At 50.6% G+C, this 19601-nt stretch overlaps 1 protein-coding gene across 2 annotated transcripts; it reads left to right on the forward strand.

Moving 5' to 3' along the window:
* LOC103706713 (glucan endo-1,3-beta-glucosidase 4) lies at positions 1–6394 on the forward strand. Of its 2 annotated transcripts, none has more exons than XM_039116216.1 (5): positions 1–406; positions 2239–2378; positions 3203–4459; positions 5913–5940; positions 6037–6394. In XM_039116216.1, exons 2-5 carry the CDS (start codon positions 2315–2317, stop codon positions 6083–6085), a joined length of 1398 nt encoding a protein of 465 aa, XP_038972144.1. In that variant the 5' UTR covers positions 1–406; positions 2239–2314; the 3' UTR covers positions 6086–6394. The 2 variants fall into 2 exon arrangements, with proteins under 2 accessions (XP_038972144.1, XP_038972143.1); XM_039116215.1 differs by having other exon boundaries at positions 6–406; positions 6032–6391.
* Positions 6395–19601: the final 13207 nt, after the last annotated feature.

Below are 19601 nucleotides of genomic sequence, written 5' to 3' on the forward strand. Positions count from 1 at the left end.
TTAGGATTTCATCGTCCTCATTGCAGATGTACAAATGAATAGTGAATACGTGAAGTCAATCTCCACTTACGTATTTGCTGTTTATTTAATCTTTCAATCTAAGAGCGAGGGCTCTTTGGATTCCCCCATAAACCTCTCTGGTCTCACTGCTCATTCCCTTTTCGCTGCGCTGCTGCTGGAAAGCCCCTCAAGAGATTCCCTCCACGTCTCTCCATGGGCCGGCTCGCACCTCGTGAACTCCGTATCCCCTTGTCTTCTACTTCCCTTTCCCTCCTCTCCTCTCTCTCTTTTATCAATTCTGCCCCTTTTTAAGGTTTTAAGGCTTGAAGCCTGTTATTCTCGAAAGGGCTTCTCAGCGAGCCGCACTCGCTCACTGCTTATAGTGTCCCCGGAAAGGGCTTCACAGGTACTCTCTCTCTCTCTCTCTCTCTCTCCCCCTAATACTATTTTTTGGATTTTTGATGTTATGGTGACTTTGTTTGAGGGTTTTACCATGTGGCTTGGCACTTAGAACAGGTATGGGACTTATGTTTGAAAATTAAAGGTGGGGGGATTTGTGATAGCTTCAAAAAATTTGTAGTTGAGTCCTTTTATTTTGCTGGAAGTGAAGTCAAAGCTGTGGGTCAATGGGAAATGCTCTGCCTAAGTTTATTTAGTTTAACTTCTATTACATTTGGGGATGCAACGATTTAAAATCTCAGTCTCTGAATCATAGATTTTTTTTTTTTAAATCTCTAAACAGTACGGTAATAAAGTTTTTATGAATAAGGAAAAGAGTATTCATGGGAAAGTTCGATGTGTTTGTGTTTGGTCACTTCGACTGAATGCTATTTGCAGACTATTAGCACACTGCAACTTATTTTGGGTTACTTATCCTTTCTGGCCTGAATCTGAGAAAATATGTAAATGGACTATTGATGTATATGGCTCGCAGTAAATGTTAAATACTGCTAACTCTTATGCTGCAAGAATTTTCCTTTCTAGCCGCATTCAAGAATTTGAAAAGTGAAATTGAAAGGGGATTCTGAGTAAGAAAGAAAAATTTAATGTTGTGAAGTTCGGCAGCTACTCTTGGGAATGGAGATAGGAGCACGGCAATGGTATAATAACTGCAACCATGGCTTCTGTGAATTCATATTGTTGACTGTTGGAAGGAAAAGAATGCGAACACCATACATTGATATGGAGTTCATCAACATTTGAAGAGATCACTAGTGGATTTCTTTTTTCTTTTTTTAGACTATAATCATGAACATTTTGATGAAAACTGGTATGGAAACTTATCGGTAGCCATTTGTCTTGGAGCTGGGAAATGGGTTTGACAATTATTTGAGCAAACACAATCTGGTTGTTCTTCTTTACTGGAAGAACATCAACGGCAGTTTTCAGGTACTGCATCAATGTTTATCATACATCAATTCCTAGATTGTGATCGATTGTGTGTGTGTGTGTGTGTGTGTGTGAGAGAGAGAGAGAGAGAGAGAGAGAGAGAGAGAGATGATGGTCTTTTCCATAGCTACTCCTGACTTGTGTTTTTAAGATTACAGTGAATGCCATTATATGGCACACATGCTTCTTTATCTCTACCATGCAAGATTCTGCAGCCTCTACTGTGTTGGATTAATAGTAAGTTGTCTTTTTCCTTGTGTAAATTAATATTTTGTGAAAAACTTTAAATCTGTCATTCAACATGTGAATGACATATTTGGAGTTCGAATCCTAGTGGCGGCACATTACTTAGTGGTGGAACATTACCACCTATTTGCATTTCCCGAGGAATCAGAAATTTTGATGGTTGTTCCTTGAATGGGTGGGGTCAAGCTGTGTCTGCTGCCTCTTGAGCAGCAAGTGCCTTCTTGCTTATTATTTGATAAATCTTCGTTGAAATAGTCTGGAATGCCTTCTCAATATTGTGCCACTACATTACAACACAACCTCAGAAGCTAATAGTCACTCGTGTTTCCTTGTGCAAATAAGCATGCTGTGGAAAACTTTAAATATGTCATTCAACATGTGAATGACATATTTGGGGTTCAAATCCTGGTGGTGGCACATTATCACCGTATTGATCGAAAAGGAAAAAAAAGTGAATGATATTTACAGAAATATTTGTTTCTTCCTCTGACATCTTCCTTTTCATTTGAATGACTTGATATGTACTTTAAATCGAATTTTTGTAAAAAGTTTTTATTTTCTCAATTTTGATGTACTAAATCTCCAGGAATCTTGATTTTGCAGTTGCTTGATATAATCAGAAGAGCAGAAAGTATTCATTGAACTGTTACTGTGTCAGTTCTGAATTCTGTTCAGCCAGATGTTGCCTGAAAAATGGAATGGAAGTTTATTGTTGCTTTTCTTTTTTTTCTCAAATGTATCAGGTACTGCATTTCATTTTTACTTTGCAATTTGTTCACAGGAATGAACATTTTAGTCTATATTTTTGTCTATTCTCTTGACTGCTAATTAACTTGCAGAATTTGCACTTTGGTTATGTGTCTTTTAAATGAGAATTATAATGTACTTTGGTTAAATAGAGATTGATCTATTTCATAATTTGCTGTCTGGACCGTACCATCCATACTTGGCGGTTACTGTACTGTGCTGGTGGTGAACCAATACTTGGTAGGGGCGTACCGAGTGTTGGTACCGACCAATACTCAGTAGGAGATGTATCGAATGTTGGTACCACAAATCGACCTGTACTGATACCATACCACCAGCATGGTACTAGTATGGGGACTGAAATCACTATGGCAAACTATGGTCTATTTTCCTGGTACAAGAACCAATGTCTATTTAGGTTAAAAATATAACGTTATTTTTTCAGTACTAGTTTAGGTCATTTATTCTTCATTGTTTAGCTATGGTATTTACCATTTCTGTGAGGTTATATGTTTCAGTAGATGTTTCTGTTAGCACTCTGATAGGAAAATAATGTTTATGCTGAGATTGTCTAACCTGTCCATTGACTTCTTTGGGTGGTCATTCTCGTTAGAAGCTACTTTCTCGAGATTTAGTCTACCTTTTGAAAAATTTTGATGTTATTTGTTCCTCTTAGTTTGCCTTGTTTATTCAGTTCTTAGAAGAACTTATTTACTCTTGTATTGTTTTGTTTTTGCAATATCATTTTCCTATTTAACTGGTTCCTTTTTCTTCCATTTTCCGTGTGTATTCGAATTGACAATTCTGCGAAACATTTTAGGTGTATTTGTCGGGATTACTATTGGCACAGATATGTCCAACTTGCCATCAGCATCAGATATAGTATCAATTCTTAAAGCTCAGCACATCAAACATGTACGGTTGTTTGATACGGACCATCAAATGCTGAATGCTCTTGCAAATACTGGAATAGAGGTTATGGTTGGGGTTCCCAATGACCAATTACTAAGTGTTGGACAATCTAGAACAGTGGCAGCTGATTGGATCAACAAAAACGTTGCTTCCTTTGTTCCAGCAACCAACATTACTTATATTGCTGTTGGCAATGAGGTCCTCTCCACTATCCCGAATGCTTCTCTTGTTCTTGTCCCAGCAATGAAATTCCTCCAGTCTGCTCTTGTGGCTGCAAACCTTAATTTCCAGGTGAAAGTTTCAAGCCCCCAATCCATGGATGTCATGCCAAAATCATTTCCCCCCTTTACAGCCACCTTCAATTCAACATGGAACTCAGTAATGTATCAGTATCTCCAGTTCTTGAAGAATACAGGATCTTCCTTCATGCTAAATGCACAGCCGTACTATGGTTACACCAAAGGACAAGGTATCTTCCCATTAGACTATGCACTATTCCGGTCATTCAATCCGAACAATCAGATTGTGGATCCCAATACAAATTTCTACTACACCAATATGTTTGATGCAATGGTTGATGCTGCTTATTACTCCATGGAAGCACTCAAATTTTCTGACATTCCTGTTATTGTGACGGCAACTGGGTGGCCATGGCTTGGTGGGGCAAAGGAGCATGATGCTACTGTTGACAATGCATTGGCCTACAATGGCAATCTGATCCGCCATGTGCTAAATGGTTCTGGAACACCAAGTCGACCAACCTTACCAGTTAACACGTATATCCATGAGTTGTTTAATGAGGACCTCCGGCCTGGGCCTATTTCTGAGAAGAACTGGGGTGTATTCTTTCCAAATGGGACTACAGTATATTCTTTGACATTTGAGCATTTATCTGACCCAAGTGCAGATTCATCAGGGTTGGTTGGACTTTTCTGTGTAGCAAATTCTAGTGCGGACCTCAATGAAGTGAAGGAAGGTTTGGACTGGGCTTGCGGGGCTGGTTCAGCAAACTGTAGTGCTATCCAGCCCGGGCAGCCATGCTATGAATCTGACAATCTTGTAGATGTTGCTTCCTATGCATACAATGATTATTATCATAGAACACAGGCAAATGGTGGGACCTGCAATTTCAACAACACAGCCATGATTACCACCACAGATCCCAGTAAGTTTTTGAATACTTTCTTGCAATTTTAACAACACAGCAATTGCTTCTTAATGTAATAAAATTTACATATGGATATCTGCTATGCTAGCATCCTCATCTTGCTCATGGATGAGAATCAGGATAAGCTATCCTCTTGATTCTCTTGTTCATGTAAATCAGCCATCATACATTAATTTAACCAATGGGCTATAGCTCCCACTGCTTTGCTTCTATTATCACCTATTCACCAACAGTCCATTTTGCATCACTCATTATGTTATTGTTGTCATTACCCTCCCTCTCTTCCCATCCTACCTTCGTCCTTTGCTGGTCACCTCTCCTCCTCCTCCATGGACATCCTTCTGGCATTGCCTCTTGTAATGCCAGGGATCTAGATCAAAGATTATTTGAGCATACTGAGAACATATGCAAGGGACAAAGATTGAAGAAAGCTTACTAATATCAGAAGAGTAGAAAGATGAGGGGAAAACCCAATACAAAGCCCTCAATCTCGTCAGCACTCGAAACCCCAATAACAAAGATATTGTCTCAAAACCCTAGGATGGGTGAAAATATACATATACAGGCACCTATGGCCCTCACAGTGGGCCTCAGCCACTGGCCTAGGGCGCAAGGAGAGGCCCTTTACTGGTGGATCTTCGAAATACAAGATACACCATAACGCCTCTAGACCGCTACAATCTATTCGTAGTTTCCCTATCGTTGTTTTCATTTGTTGTCCATCATATCTCTTCTTGCCCCAATGCCCCTCCATCATCTCCACTATCCCTCTTCGAACCATTCCTCTATCCTATCACATCTTTAAGTGAGGTTGCAGGGAAGATGATAATTGGCTTTATGGAGCTTGGATTAGGGTGGTAGTTGACTGGGTGGTATGGTATTATGGGGTGGTGCTGGTTCCGCTGTTGTTTATGCGGGATCCTGTTACATTAGGGGTCGAAATATCCTGTGACAATAATGACACGCTGATTCAGGATATCTTTCTTTTCACAGCTTTCTTGTGGTTTTTTGATGATGACATTGACACTTCCCTTCTCCATCGATTCCCTTCTAGCTGTTGGCTTGACATTACTAAATCTTTTCTTTTGTAGAGGTGCTATTTGTAGGAACAATAATTTGGTTCCTTGATTCTGTGATTTGAAACCGGGTATGGAATCTGCAATATATAAGCCTTGGATAAGTCTTAAGGTGATTGACATGTAGAGTTATTACTGCTTGTTCATCAGGGAACTTACGTATGTTGAAAACATAAAACATCAAGAAATTGATTCTGTTTAGTTGATCATGGTCAGTTAGCAATATTATAGAGGTTTCGTAAATGAGACAGTAATGGAAGTGAAATTACCTGTCTTTTTTGTTATAAATTCAGCTTACATAAACTTCCACTTCCTTTTTAGTATTCTAAAAACACTAATGTCGGCCATGTCTTTCCTATTTCGGAAACTTTTAGGTCATGGATCGTGCATCTTTGCAGGAAGGTGAGTGATTCAAAGATTGTTTAAGGTTAATTTGCTTATTCATAGAAATTATTTTGGTTCCATATAAATGACAATTTGATCGCAATTGCAGCTCAGGATCGAACAGCACGGGTGGTGGTACAGCTTTCGCACCTGTAAGCCCTAGCAGTGGTGCTACAATGCTGCAAATTCTCTGTGTTACCTTTCTCATTCCAATAATATTGTTTTTTTTGGTTTGACTTGTAACATTTCTACTCAACAACCAAGTTTTGCAGAGAAATCAAAAATTGCTTATGTTATCTCCCCCATGTAATGATGAGTTTGTAGAGTCTGATTGTTTGCGGTTAGCCTCAGTTGAGTAGTTATTTTTCTCTTCAATATTTGTTGGTCTTGAAAATCTTTTATCCGGTTTGACTTGTAAAACAGGTAAGGTCACCTATCTCAATGAAACTACGAATAGGTTGTGCAGTGTGGATGGTAGTCTTCCTTGTCTAACCCTAAATTTCTGCTGACCAGTTTAATTTTCCTTTCTGTAATAGTTTGGTGCTCTTTATTAAATTTGTATATTTTGTGTTTATTACACGTTCTTTTTGAAAAAGAACCAAATAACTGTTCAGATCATATTTTGCATTTTTTAGCTTCACCATTTTTCATAACCAAAATCTTGTTCTGCTTTTGTCCCAGTCATTGCTTTTTTGCCTATTATTTAAAATATAGAAAAAGGAGCCAAAAATTGTTAAGTTCCTACTTCCCAATAATTTTGAAGGCAAATCCAAATATTTGAAATTTTCTTTTAAAGGCCCAATATACACTAGGGTGACTGAAATCAGAAAACTGTCATTTTCCCCCAATTTTGCTTGCTTTTGCTCCCCGTAAAACTGTCATTAATTTAACTGGATTCCATTCCTAATGTTTTAAAGTTTCAGTCCTCTTCAATTTCATAGTAAATAAGCCTGTCACATTTTTTTTATGGCTTACTAACCTTTGAACCAAAGATTCTCAATAACTATGTTGCAGAGCTGTTTGCTTATAGAATGTCTTTCTTGTACAGTTAAGACATGCCGACTAGAATTCTGAACCTGAATCTATACCAACCTTTTGAATAACATGTAAAAGGCCGTGGCTTCTGAATGTGAAGTAATTTTAGCATTGCGAGGTCTTCTGTAAGATCACCAACAATGTCACTGCCTCTGTTACTGATATCATGACATGAACCATCAGAGTTTAGCTGGGAGAGCCACCCGGTGGCCAGTGCGCCCCTTGTCTTCTGTTTTCAGGTTACACATGCAGTGGATCTTCAGGTCTTAACTGCTCCACGCTTAAACAAAAACTTGTTTAAAATAACTAATGCAGCTCGAATGAATTATTTTTAATCAGTGACAGCTGCAGACAGACTTTGCTTTCCACTTGTTTGATTTTGGGTCCGTATGTCAAGTACTTGCTTACACTAATGCCCTCTGGCCTTGCCAGGTGAAACTATAGGACACTCAGAATTTGTCATTAGAAGTTTTACTCACCACAGCCTCCTCTTGACCAATTATTTTGTCTGATCATTTTGCGGTGGTCGGTGATGCTGACCACATTTAAAAGAGTCAAAGCAGACTAGCAATGTACTTGTTTGAATTTTCAACAGAGCGAATGATATGATTCTTATTTAGCGGAATCTAATGATATGATTTTTTTTTTTGGTGAAATGATTAGATCCATTTGCAGTTTGAGTCTCATTCGATTGGACAAAGATCTAGCTTTACATCACCTTGGGCCAAAGAGACAATGAACAAGCATAGAAATGGGTTCAATTGGCAGTTCCACTGTTTCAACGTTACTGTTGGGGGAATAAGATTTTTTCCCAAATGACATAAATGCCCCTAAGAAGCCGTACAACTTCCGACCCCGGACGGCCGAAGTCGGCGTCCGACTTCGGAACGTCCGACCTCGAGACCTCCGACCTAAGAAAAACCCCGATGTTCGAGGTCTACTCTTGTCAGCCACCTACTACGGCCGTGCGCCTCTGAGGTCTGGCCGAGGACCATACCCTGACGCCCCTCTGGCATTTATTGCGCATGGTCGCTGTAACTCTCCGGCTTACTCCACAATAAATGCGGATCTCCGGCTTACTCCACAATAAATGCGGATCTCCGGCTTACTCCACAATAAATGCGCATGGCTCCTGTCATCTACGGACTCTCAGCTCTCCACGGCAAATCAGCCCAGCAGAGTCTAGTCAACTATGATAAGTCTCCGATCTCGGCCATACCTCCGACACCAATGCAATAATTCGCCTGATAGCGTGCTAGTTCGGGCTGTACGACGCCCTCACCGCCGACATCAGTGCAATGATTCGCCTGACCGTGCGCCGACCCGAATGACATGCCGAGCCGTACTACGGCTTCGCCCTGTTACATCGCAGGTAAACCGACCCCCGCCTATAAAAGGGAGCCTTGGCCTCTCAGGAGGGGGTTGGAAGATTGAAGCACTCTACAGACACTGTTCATCTCCTTTCTACACTACTTGCCCCCTCCCTGACTTGAGCGTCGGAGGGCCGGCGCCGGAAAACCCGGCCACCGGCTCGTGTGCAGGCACCCAGACGGAGGACGCCGCCAGCTGACGGATCGCCGCCTCGCCGCGTGGGTCAGCCGTCCCTTCTCTCCGACCGCCCCAGACGGAGGACGCCGCTCGCCGACGGACCGCCGCCCCGCCGTGAGAACACGCCGCTCCCTTTCCTCGACCGAAGATTGCCCTCGGGTCCAATTTCCAGCAACAGTTGGCGCTAGAGGAAGGGCCCGAGTAGCAGTCATGAAGTTGAGAAGTAAGGGAGCCTCTAACATCTCCCGGCGTCCCCCGCAAAGCCCTGGACACTCTGTCCAGAATTCTCCAACTCCGGCTGACCCAGTTCCTCAGGTCCAGCCGGAACAGTTCGACGCCTTGGTACAGCAAGTCCAGGCCCTGGCCGCCGCCGTTCAGAGTCTGCGGCGCGAGGAAGCCTTACCTACGCTCCCCCACGGGCTCAGGCCCCGCCGGAGTGTCTCCCCAACGGCCCGGTTTTCCCAAGCCAAAACTTGCATGGCTCTTCTAGAGCCAACAACGGAGAACGAGCTTATCCCCGGAGGGAGTTACCGGGAGAAGGTTTCGATCGGAGACCCCAACTTTCTGAGGCAGAGTCAGCCCCAGATCACCGTGAGCCGGCGCAAACCACAGCGACAATCCCACGGGGGGGGGGGGGGGAGCTCGACCGGAAAGTTGAGCATCTGGAGCGTCAGATTGCGGCGCTCCACAGCAAGAAAGCAAGACAAGAGGGAGACTTTGAGTTCACCACCAAGTCCCCCTTCTCCCGCCAGATCGAGGATGAGCCGGTTCCCGCGAGGTTCAAAATGCCTCAGGTGGAACCCTACAATGGGACGGCCGACCCTCTCGACCACCTGGAGAGCTATCGGGCCCTCATGGCCCTACAAGGGTCCTCGGAGGCCATACTCTGCAAGGCCTTCCCAGCGACCCTCCGAGGGACCGCTCGGCTTTGGTTTTCTGGACTGAAGCCGAATACGGTGTCCTCTTTTGAGCAGCTCGGCAGGCAGTTCGCCACCAACTTCGCTGCCAGCCGGCGCCAGCGACGGACGTCAGACTCCCTCCTCGACATCAAACAGAAAGAGGGGGAGCCCCTCAAGGAGTACCTGGACCGCTTCACCGCCGCCACATGGGAGGTTCGCGAGCTAGACCAGTCGATGGCTATGTCGGCTCTGAAGACTGGGGTTCGCTCCTACCGATTCCTCTTCTCCATCGAGAAGAGCTTCCCGGCCGACTTCACTGAAATGTTGGCCCGAGCCCGGAAGTATGCCAAGGCCGAGGAGGCAGTTGCATCCAGGCGGGGGGCAATTGAGCCCGCCTCCAAGAAGCAGAAGAAACGCCGCGAGGAGCGCGGCCGACAAAGGAGCCGATCCCCCCGCCGAGAGAAGAACCTCCCCAGACTGAGAAGTCCGCCCCGACAGCAGAGGCGATCTCAGCAAAGGACCCCTCCTCGGCCGAGGTCCCCACCACGGCCTCGGACGTACCCGGGAAAGTACGAGAACTACACACCCGTCAACGCTCCCCGGGCCGAAATCCTGATGGAAATCGAGGGTCGGGACTTCTTCCGACCCCCGCCTCCTATGCGAGACACGGGATTCCCCCGGAATCCCAGGAAGTATTGCCGCTTCCACCGAGATCGTGGGCACGACACGGAGGACTGCTACCAACTCCGGGATGAGATAGAAGCGCTCATCCGACGGGGAGTACTCAACCGGTTCGTGAGGAACCGACCTGAGGAAAGGAGGCCGGCGGAGAATGTCGCACCAACTGAAAATCCGGGCGACAACAGGCCCATCGCCGGCACCATCAACATGATCGGGCGGGCCTCGGCAGGAACGGCCGCCCAGGGAGCACCCCCGAAGCGCCCACGTACTGGTGAAGTCATCTCGTTCTCGGACGAGGACTTAGAAGGGTGTCGAAACCCCCCATGATGACGCTGTGGTCATCTCTATGATTGTAAATAGGTTTGATGTAAAGCGTGTCTTAGTTGACAATGGAAGCTCAGCCAACATTTTGTATTATCATGCCTACCAAAAAATGGGATTGACAGAAGGGCATCTCCGGAGAGTCAATGCCCCGTTGGTTGGGTTTACCGGAGATGCAGTCCCGGTTGAAGGTGAGGCTAGCTTCCTTGTCACAGTCGGCCTCGCCCCCCGGGAGAGCACTGTGAGGATGGACCTCCTGGTGGTCCGTCTGCCCTCGGTCTACAACGCCATCCTTGGGCGCCCAGGGCTAAATGCCCTTCGAGCCGTGGTTTCAACTCGCCATTTGCTCATGCGGTTCCCCACCAACCAAGGAGAAGGCGAGGTCCGCGGAGACCAGCTGGTCGCCAAGCAATGCTACATGGCGGCCCACACAGTAAAGCAACCAGCCGAGGCGCCGGACCGCCCGATGGGCCCTTCGCTGCCCATAGAAACCCTCGATGCGAGGGACACCCTCTGGAAGAAGCAAGTAGAGCCCGGTGAGCTCCTTATTCAAATCCCACTACAAGAAAATTTTCTCGAGCTAACTGTGCAGGTCGGCTCCGGCCTCGGCGCCCGCGAGAGGGATTGCCTTGTCAGCTTCCTGCGGGACAACGCTGACGTCTTCGCCTGGTCGCCTATGGACGTGCCGGGAATTGACCCTGGAGTCATGGTCCACCGACTCCAGGTAAGGCCGACCAGCAGGCCTGTGAAGCAGAAGAAAAGAGGCTCCGCCCCGGAACGACAACGAGCTGCGGCTTTATCCGGGAGGTCTCCTACCCGGATTGGCTCGCCAACGTAGTCCTCGTAAAGAAGGCCAACGGAAAATGGCGTATGTGCGTGGACTACACCGACCTAAACAAGGCCTGCCCGAAAGACAGCTTCCCCCTCCCGAGCATCGACCAGCTCGTCGACTCCACTTCAGGACACCAGCTGCTAACTTTTATGGACGCCTTTTCAGGGTACAATCAAATTCGAATGGCGCCAGAAGACGAGGAAAAGACGGCCTTCATCACCGACAAGGGCACCTACTGCTACAAGGTGATGCCCTTTGGCCTGAAAAACGCTGGGGCCACCTATCAGAGACTGGTCAGCCAAATTTTTAAAGACCAGATCGGCCGGAACATGGAAGTCTATGTGGACAACATGCTGGTGAAGAGCCGAGCGGCGGAACACCACATAGCCGATCTCAACGAGACATTCGCCAAGCTCAGGAGATACCAAATGAAGCTTAACCCGGCGAAGTGCGCGTTCGGGGTCACCTCGGGCAAGTTCCCGGGTTTCATAGTGACCCAGCGCGGAATTGAAGCCAACCCGGAGAAAATCCGGGCACTGCAAGAGATGTCGCCTTCAAAGACAGTTAAGGAGGTGCAACGGCTCGCGGGGCGGGTTGCCGCCCTGGGAAGGTTTGTCTCTCGGTCAGCCGAGCGCTGCCTCCCCTTCTTCAAGAGCCTCAAACGGCCGAAAGACTTCCGGTGGACAGAAGAATGCCAGCAGGCCTTTGAAGAGCTTCGGAGCCTTCTGGCCTCTCCCCCGCTGCTTACCAAGCCCCAGAAAGGCGAGATCCTTTACTTATATCTGGCCGTCTCCCCAGCTGCAGTGAGCTCAGTTCTCGTCCGGGAAGAGGACAAGCTCCAAAAGCCGGTCTATTACACCAGCCGGGTTCTCAGGGACGCTGAGACCCGATATTCTAAACTTGAGAAGACCATCTTCGCTCTCATCATCTCAGCTCGGAGACTCAGGCCTTACTTCCAAGCCCACACGATAGCTATATTGACCGACCAGCCTATGAAGCAAATATTGCAGAGGTCGGATCGTGCGGGGAGGATCGCCAAATGGGCGGTCGAGCTCGGGGAATTCGACCTCGAATATCGGCCCAGGCCAGCTATCAAAGCTCAGATACTCGCCGACTTCATCGTGGAGTGCACCCTTCCGGACGACCCCGAGCGGCCACCCGAATCCGTGGAGGAGGCCCCGAGGCAGCCATGGTCCTGCACTCGGACGGGTCTTCGACCTCGGAGGGCAACGGGGCCGGACTTATCCTCACCAGTCCAGATGGAGTGGTGGCCGAGCAAGCTTTGCGCCTCGAATTCCCGGCCTCGAACAATGAGGCCGAGTATGAGGCTCTCATCGCCGGGCTCAAGCTGGCGAAAGAACTAAAAGTGGAAGACCTGACGGCCTTCAGCGACTCCCAGCTGGTAGTGAACCAGATCCAAGGAGATTTCGGAGCTAAAGAGCCATCCATGCAAAAGTATCTCCAAAAGGTGCGGGAGCTCATATCTGCCCTGAATTCTTTCAATATTCAGTACATTCCCAGAGCGGAGAACCTCAGGGCAGACCAGCTATCCAAATTGGCAACCTCCCGCATGAGCGAGCTTCCCAAGGGAACAGCGCTCGAGTATCTTCGGATCCCCAGCACGGAGGAACCCGAGCCCACCATGTGCATCGACTCCGAGCCAAGCTGGATCGATGGGCTCGTCTGCTACCTTCAGGACGGAACCCTACCTCACGACGAGACGGAGGCTCGCCGAATCAAGCGCCAGGCCCCCCGGTATGTCTTATACGAGAATAGACTCTATCGGCGATCATTTACTTCTCCCCTTCTCAGATGCCTCCGCCCCTCCGAGGCGGACTATGCCCTCCGAAAGGTCCATGAAGGGATCTGCGGAAATCACCTGGGGGGTCGGGCATTAGCCCATAAGGTCCTGCGACAAGGATATTATTGGCCCACACTCCAGAAGGATGCAACGGATTTCGTCCGGAAGTGCGATCGGTGCCAACGAAACGCCAATATTCAGCGCCGCCCTTCAGCTTTGCTGACCTCCATCATCGCCCCCTGGCCGTTTGCCCAATGGGGGATCGACATCCTGGGGCCCTTTCCCCTGGCCACCGGACAGAGAAAGTTCCTGGTCGTCTCCATCGACTACTTCACCAAATGGGTCGAGGCCGAACCCGTCGCCCGGATCACCGAGCAAAAGATGCGAGACTTCGTGTGGAAGTCCATAATCTGCAGATTCGGACTACCCCGTATCCTTATATCTGACAATGGTCGACAATTTGACAATGTTCATTTCAGAAAATTTTGCTCTGAGCTCGGCATTGATCACCGTTTCACCTCAGTCGCTCACCCCCAGACAAACGGAGAAACTGAGGTAACTAACCGCACTATTTTGCAGGGGCTCAAGGCTAGGCTTGATTGGTCCAAAGGACAGTGGGTCGAGAACTTGTACAATGTCCTTTGGGCGTACCGGACCACGTTCCGACTGCCCACGGGAGAGACCCCCTTCAACCTAGCATACGGCACTGAGGCCGTCATCCCGTTGGAGATCGGCCTGCCTTCTCCAAGGGTGGAGCATTACGACCCCGACACCAATTCTTTCCAGCTCAGGAGCAACTTGGACCTCGTCGAAGAGACAAGAGAGGTTGCCCGGGTCCGCATGGCGAGATACCAAGAGCGAACGGCCCAATACTACGACTCTAGAGTCAAGCCCAAGCTCTTCAAATTGGGGGACCTCGTCCTCAGGAGAGCCGAGGCTTCTCAACCGACTGAGCAAGGAAAGCTCGCCCCAAATTGGGAAGGGCCGTATCAGATCGCCCGGATACAACGACCAGGGGCGTATAAATTAAAGTCCCTAGAGGGGACCCTGATCCTGCGAAGCTGGAACTCCGAGAATCTACGAATGTACTACCAGTAAAACCCCTAAGGGTTCAAGACAATCAGGACAATGGACTCAGCTTCCTTTTCGCAAACAATTCTCTTATCTTGATGGCTGTAATTCTCTTCTAATATTGGGTCGTCTGTGATCCTCAGATTCCCCGGCCAAAATCGGGATGCCTCGAGGCTCGACCGTAGAGTCCCAAACTCCCTCGACCTCGGGAAGAATCGCAGGACGACGAAACATCGACTTGGCGCGAAATTTCCTCGACTAAGGTCAGGATGCCCCGGTTCGTCAGGATGCCCCGAGACGTCGGGATGCCCCGGCTATAGGGATGTTCGAGACGTCAAGATATGAGTACGGTCCTCTCTGACCAGACGAGCTCGGCTCGTTTTCCATCAACTTCCATCTATGAGCACGGTCCTCTCTGACCAGACGAGCTCGGCTCGTTCTCCATCAACTTCCACCTATGAGCACGGTCCTCTCTGACCAGACGAGTTCGGCTCGTTCTCCTACCTCGACTAAGGTCGGGATGCCCCGAGGGTCGACCGTAGAGAACCAGACTCCCTCGACCTCGGGAAGGCGCCGTGAGGGGTGGAAAGGGTGGCTCCACCCGGGGCGCCACAAAGTGGACCCCCGGGAGCGGTCGACGATCCCCGATCCCCGAAGCGAGCGACCCCTCGACTAAGGTCGGGATGCCCCGAGGGTCGACCGTAGAGAACCAGACTCCCTCGACCTCGGGAAGCATCGCAGGTCGGTAGAGCGTGCCCAGACCCGCCGACTTGACGAACGATCCCTCGACTAAGGTCGGGATGCCCCGAGGGTCGACCGTAGAGAACCAGACTCCCTCGACCTCGGGAAGAAGCCGTAAGGGGTGGAAAGGGTGGCTCCACCCGGGGCGCCACGAAGTGGACCCCCGAGAGCGGTCGACGATCCCCGATCCCCGAAGCGAGCTATTCCCCGACTAAGGTCGGGATGCCCCGAGGGTCGACCGTAGAGAACCAGACTCCCTCGACCTCGGGAAGCGTCGCAGGTCGGTAGAGCGTGCCCAGACCCGCCGACCTGACGAACGATCCCTCGACTAAGGTCGGGATGCCCCGAGGGTCGACCGTAGAGTCCCAAACTCCCTCGACCTCGGGAGGCACCACAGGTCTGTAAAGCGTCCACGGACTCGCCGACCTGACGCAAGATCCCTCGACCAAGGTTGAGGCGCTCGAGGTCCTACCATGGGGTCTGAAACTCCCTCGACCTCGCAGAGAGCTACAATTCAATAAAGCCTCGCCAAATCCTCTCAATCTCGGTGGGCGCCGTTGGGTCCGTGAGAAACCCGAGCCCCCCTTTAAGTCAAAATGACTCCGGAGGTCGACGAGGAAAGGAGGCAACCTACTCCACCATGCGAAGCATAACTCCGAGAATGCAAGAGGTACGTCTAACTAGACGCCCTCCTTGTCAAATTTTATCTACATACTGCTGAGCGGAATCTCAACGTTGGAGTCTTATCACGCCCCAAAGCCGGGCTTCTCCAATAGGTCGGCTTAAGACCGACCCCCTAACTACGCTATGTATGCTCCGTTCGTCAAGTCTCCGCAATTTGTGCAAAGGCTTCATAAATTAGGGCCCAACTCGGCTCTTCTACGTAAACTCCGACGTCCGGCTGAGAAAGTGGTCCCGGCCACGAGTGTACCAGCCAAACACGGGTACCAAGGCAATCTCTGAAAATCCCGGCCTTGCTCACCGAAATCTCGGAAGAATCCGAGAACGATAACTACGAAAACCTTCGGCAATAATTTGTTTATTAGCCCGCGCTCCCTACGAGGGGTTCGGAGTTGAGTTCGGAAATCCGGCTAAACTCTCCGAATAGCAGCACGCACAGACCTAGTCCGGTCTTACTTAAAAGGGCCAAGGCCCGACCTCGAGCCCTTGAGATTTTCCTGAAGGTTAAACGTGATGACTTTCACGACACTCAGATCCGAGCTATAGGACTTAGAGAGAAATTTTCTAAAAAACCTAAGACTCGGAGCTCCTTTTGGTCGGAATGACTGGAACCCGAGAAGGCTAAGACATAGCCCGGGAAAAGAGGGCAACTTCGTTAAGCAGCCCAAAAATTAAAATACAAAGTTAGAGGTCGTCGAGGCGGTTAGCTAAAGCTCTAGCCTCATCCACGACAACAGAGGAAAAGATGAACACGGAATGACAAAAATATCTTTTCATTAACAAAGGGCCGGAAGGCCAATTACAAAATTGGAAGTCGGCCACTCAAGGGCCGACCCCGGGTACAACGAAAAAGAAAAGAAAAATACGCTAAGTCCTAAGCGGCGGGAGCAACATCCGGGGGGTCGTCCGGCACATTGATGACCTCATGATCTTCATCCGGAACAGGCTCGGGGTCGGGGGCAGGAGCTTCGGGCACCGGCTCCGGGACGGCGTCCACCTCGGCCGCTGGAGCCGCCTCCACGACACCGTCCGCCTCGGCCACCCCCGTCGAAGGCTCGGCGGGGTCTTGTTCATATATTCCCGCCTCGGATGTCAGGATGGCGGGAAGGGCTTCCACGTCGGACCCCCAGCCCAGGTCCTCCCTCGGACGGACCGTCGAAAGGTCGTACTGAGGGCAGTACCGGCGCATCTGCGCCCGGAAGTTCTCGAAGCCCCGGAGGAAACCGTCCACCGTCTCCTCCTCCAACATGTCGCGGAACTCTTGCGACTCTTTGAAGAGTTCCACGGCATGTTCGGCTCGTTCGAGCGCCCTCCTCTCCCGGGCCTCAAGTTGCTCGATTCGGAGGCGGGAGACCCCGTCCTCATACTTGAGGGCCGCGACCTCGGCCTGGACCTCCCCCAAGTGCGCCTCCGTACCGCGCATGGCCGACCTGGTCAGGGCGTGAGCCGCCCTCTCCTCCTCAAGCGCCCCCGCCATAGCAAGGCGCTCGGCCTCGGTGGCCGTCCTCCGAGCCTCGGCATCGGCCAATGCCGCCTCCAGCTCGGCGACTTTCTTCTTGGCCGATTCCAACTGTTGGCCGAGCCGCCAGGCCTCCTCTTGACAGCCTTGGGCGATAAACACCAAGGCGTCGAGCTCGTGGACATGCTGAAAAGAAAGGAACGAAGATATCGTGAGTTGAAAAACATATGAACTCGCCAATGACTCAAGGCAATCAAGGAAAGAAACTTACTCGGGCAGTGTTGCAGTAGGCGCCGTTGACGACCTCCTCCAGCGGAATGTTCCGGAACTCGGCCCGGTCCGCTGGGAGCATCGCACGCCGCAACACGGAGCGTGCGACCTCGGCATTACGAAAAGCCGAACTCCCCTCGGGAATAGAGGAGTCCGGCTCGACTGACTATTCTCGGAAAGCCTGGAAAGAGCTCGGCACGATCGAGCCCGAGGTCCCGGAGCCGCTCGCTTCGGGGCCTCGGGCAAACCCGGGTTCTGGCTGCTGCGGCCGGGCCATGGACGACTCTCCCCGCTGGGCAAGGGGGGCAGGGCAAGGAAGGGCCGATGGGCCCGCGTCGCTGGCGACCCGCGCCCGCCTCGGCTCAGCTGCAGAGGCCCCCGCCTCGGGGCCACTCCTCCCGGCCGACGTAGAGGCGCCGTCCGTCCTCGCCCTCTTCCGAGGCTGGGGCGCGGCTCCCCCGGCCTCGGCTTCTCGCCTTCTCAGGCGAGAAAAAAGTGATGTGTTGCTGGTCGGCAGGCGGGGAATATCTGAAATCAAAATTTCGTTAAGTGTCAGACCAGTGACAGTAAAAGCAAAGAACGAAGAAAAAATAAAATAATGTAACCACCCTTACCCTCGGGGCGCGCCGAGCTCAGACCTACGCTCGCCAGGGCGTCCTCCCGCAGGAGCTCGGTCAGGTCGTTGCCCCTCCCGAGGGCTCGCACGGAGTCCAGGGTCCTCAGCTCCCTCCTCGAGGGCTCGGAGAGCTTATTGAGGGTCTTCAACCGAGGGTCCCTCCACCTCGGGTCGAACCCCCAAGGCGCCTCGGACGCCAGGAAGAAAAACTTCCCCTTCCACTCATGAATCGAGGAAGGGGCACCCTGGAAGAGTGACATACCGCCCCGAAAGGCGAAGTATAGCCACCCTGCGTCCGCCGAGTTCTTCTTTAACAGAAAAAACCGGCGGAAGAGGCCTACCGAGATCGGGATCCCGTGCCCGAGGCACAGGGACAAGAACCCGATTATGGTCCTCCACGAGTTCGGAGCCAACTGCGCCGGGACGAGCTGGTACTCGGCCAGCAGCTGGCTCACGAACTCGTGGGCGGGAAAACGCAGGCCAGCCCAAAGTGTCTCGCGGTAGACCGCGATCCGACCTGGCGGCGGCTGCGTCACCCTGTCCTCCGGCCCCGCAGTTTCAAGACGAAACCCGGGCTGGAAGAAGAACCGGGAGCGGATCAGCTCCAACTCCTCCCCCGACAGGCTCGATCCCACTTCCTCAGGACCCAAACCCATTCCCACAGAAGAACGAAATAAAAGTTAAAAAAAGCAGAAAATGGAAGCTGGGGAGGAGAAGAAAAGAGGAAACCCTAGTGAAAACAGGGTGAAAACCTACTGGACATCGCCGGAAATCGCTCCGGGCACCGACGGCAAGGTTCGGTTGAGGAAGGAAGTAAGGGAGAAAGATAACGAAAATGAGAAGCAGCCAAACAAGACCTTTAGGGCAACCTCGAGGGGTTTATATAGACCCCCCTGACGGCCCAGATCGACGGGGTCGGTTCCCATCCCCCGATCGCGTTGCGCCACGTGTCGACCTCGGAAGCCGAGGCACCGTATTCACTCCGGATTAATAAATCGGGTACGAAATCGAAGCGTTGTCCCGTCGGATCTCGGGGCCTCATCATGGGTCCGCAAAATCAAATCATCTTGAGGAACGAGCGGACGCCGCCCCCGCTCCCCTCATTTAATAAGATCTGGGACACGTGGAGCCTCGATGTGGCCTCCACCTCTCCGGAATTATGATTCAGTAACACGAAATCGGAAGCGTCCGACCTTGGGTCACGCCGCGTGTCCGTTTTAAACCCCGTAACGGCACACTCATTTATGAGCGAGAAGCCTCGATTACGGGATCGAGGCACCGCCTCGACGAGCTCGAGGACCCCCATCATTAATCCGCCGTAAAGCGATCCTGGCGATTCAAGAGACGCCACCTCCGCTTCAAGAAGCGTAATGATACGAGCTTCATCATAAGCTCACTGAATAAAGCAGCCTCGAGACGCCAAAGGGCGCAGGTTTCACCATGAAAGCTCCAAGAAGCGCAAGGGGGCGGACGAGACTCGCCCCCCAACCTTAGTGACAGACTTTACTTCCCACGTCCGAGCCCACAAGTCGCTCGAACTCGGAAGTCGGGGGTAGTGTTGGGGGGAATAAGATTTTTTCCCAAATGACATAAATGCCCCAAGAAGCCGTACAACTTCCGACCCCGGACGGCCGAAGTCGGCGTCCGACTTCGGAACGCCCGACCTCGAGACCTCCGACCTAAGAAAAACCCCGATGTTCGAGGTCTACTCTTGTCAGCCACCT

This window comes from Phoenix dactylifera, unplaced genomic scaffold (genome assembly GCF_009389715.1).
Source record: "Phoenix dactylifera cultivar Barhee BC4 unplaced genomic scaffold, palm_55x_up_171113_PBpolish2nd_filt_p 000076F, whole genome shotgun sequence".
In the NCBI taxonomy this organism is placed as follows: domain Eukaryota; kingdom Viridiplantae; phylum Streptophyta; class Magnoliopsida; order Arecales; family Arecaceae; genus Phoenix; species Phoenix dactylifera.

Excerpts from the sequence above, each read along its gene's own strand:
- LOC103706713 (XM_039116215.1), top strand. The coding sequence starts at position 2,315 with ATGTTGCCTGAAAAATGGAATGGAAGTTTATTGTTGCTTTTCTTTTTT. Across the intron at positions 2,379-3,202 it reads TTTTTTCTCAAATGTATCAG|GTGTATTTGTCGGGATTACT; the intron begins GTACTGCATTTC and ends GAAACATTTTAG. Across the intron at positions 4,460-5,912 it reads GATTACCACCACAGATCCCA|GTCATGGATCGTGCATCTTT; the intron begins GTAAGTTTTTGA and ends GGAAACTTTTAG.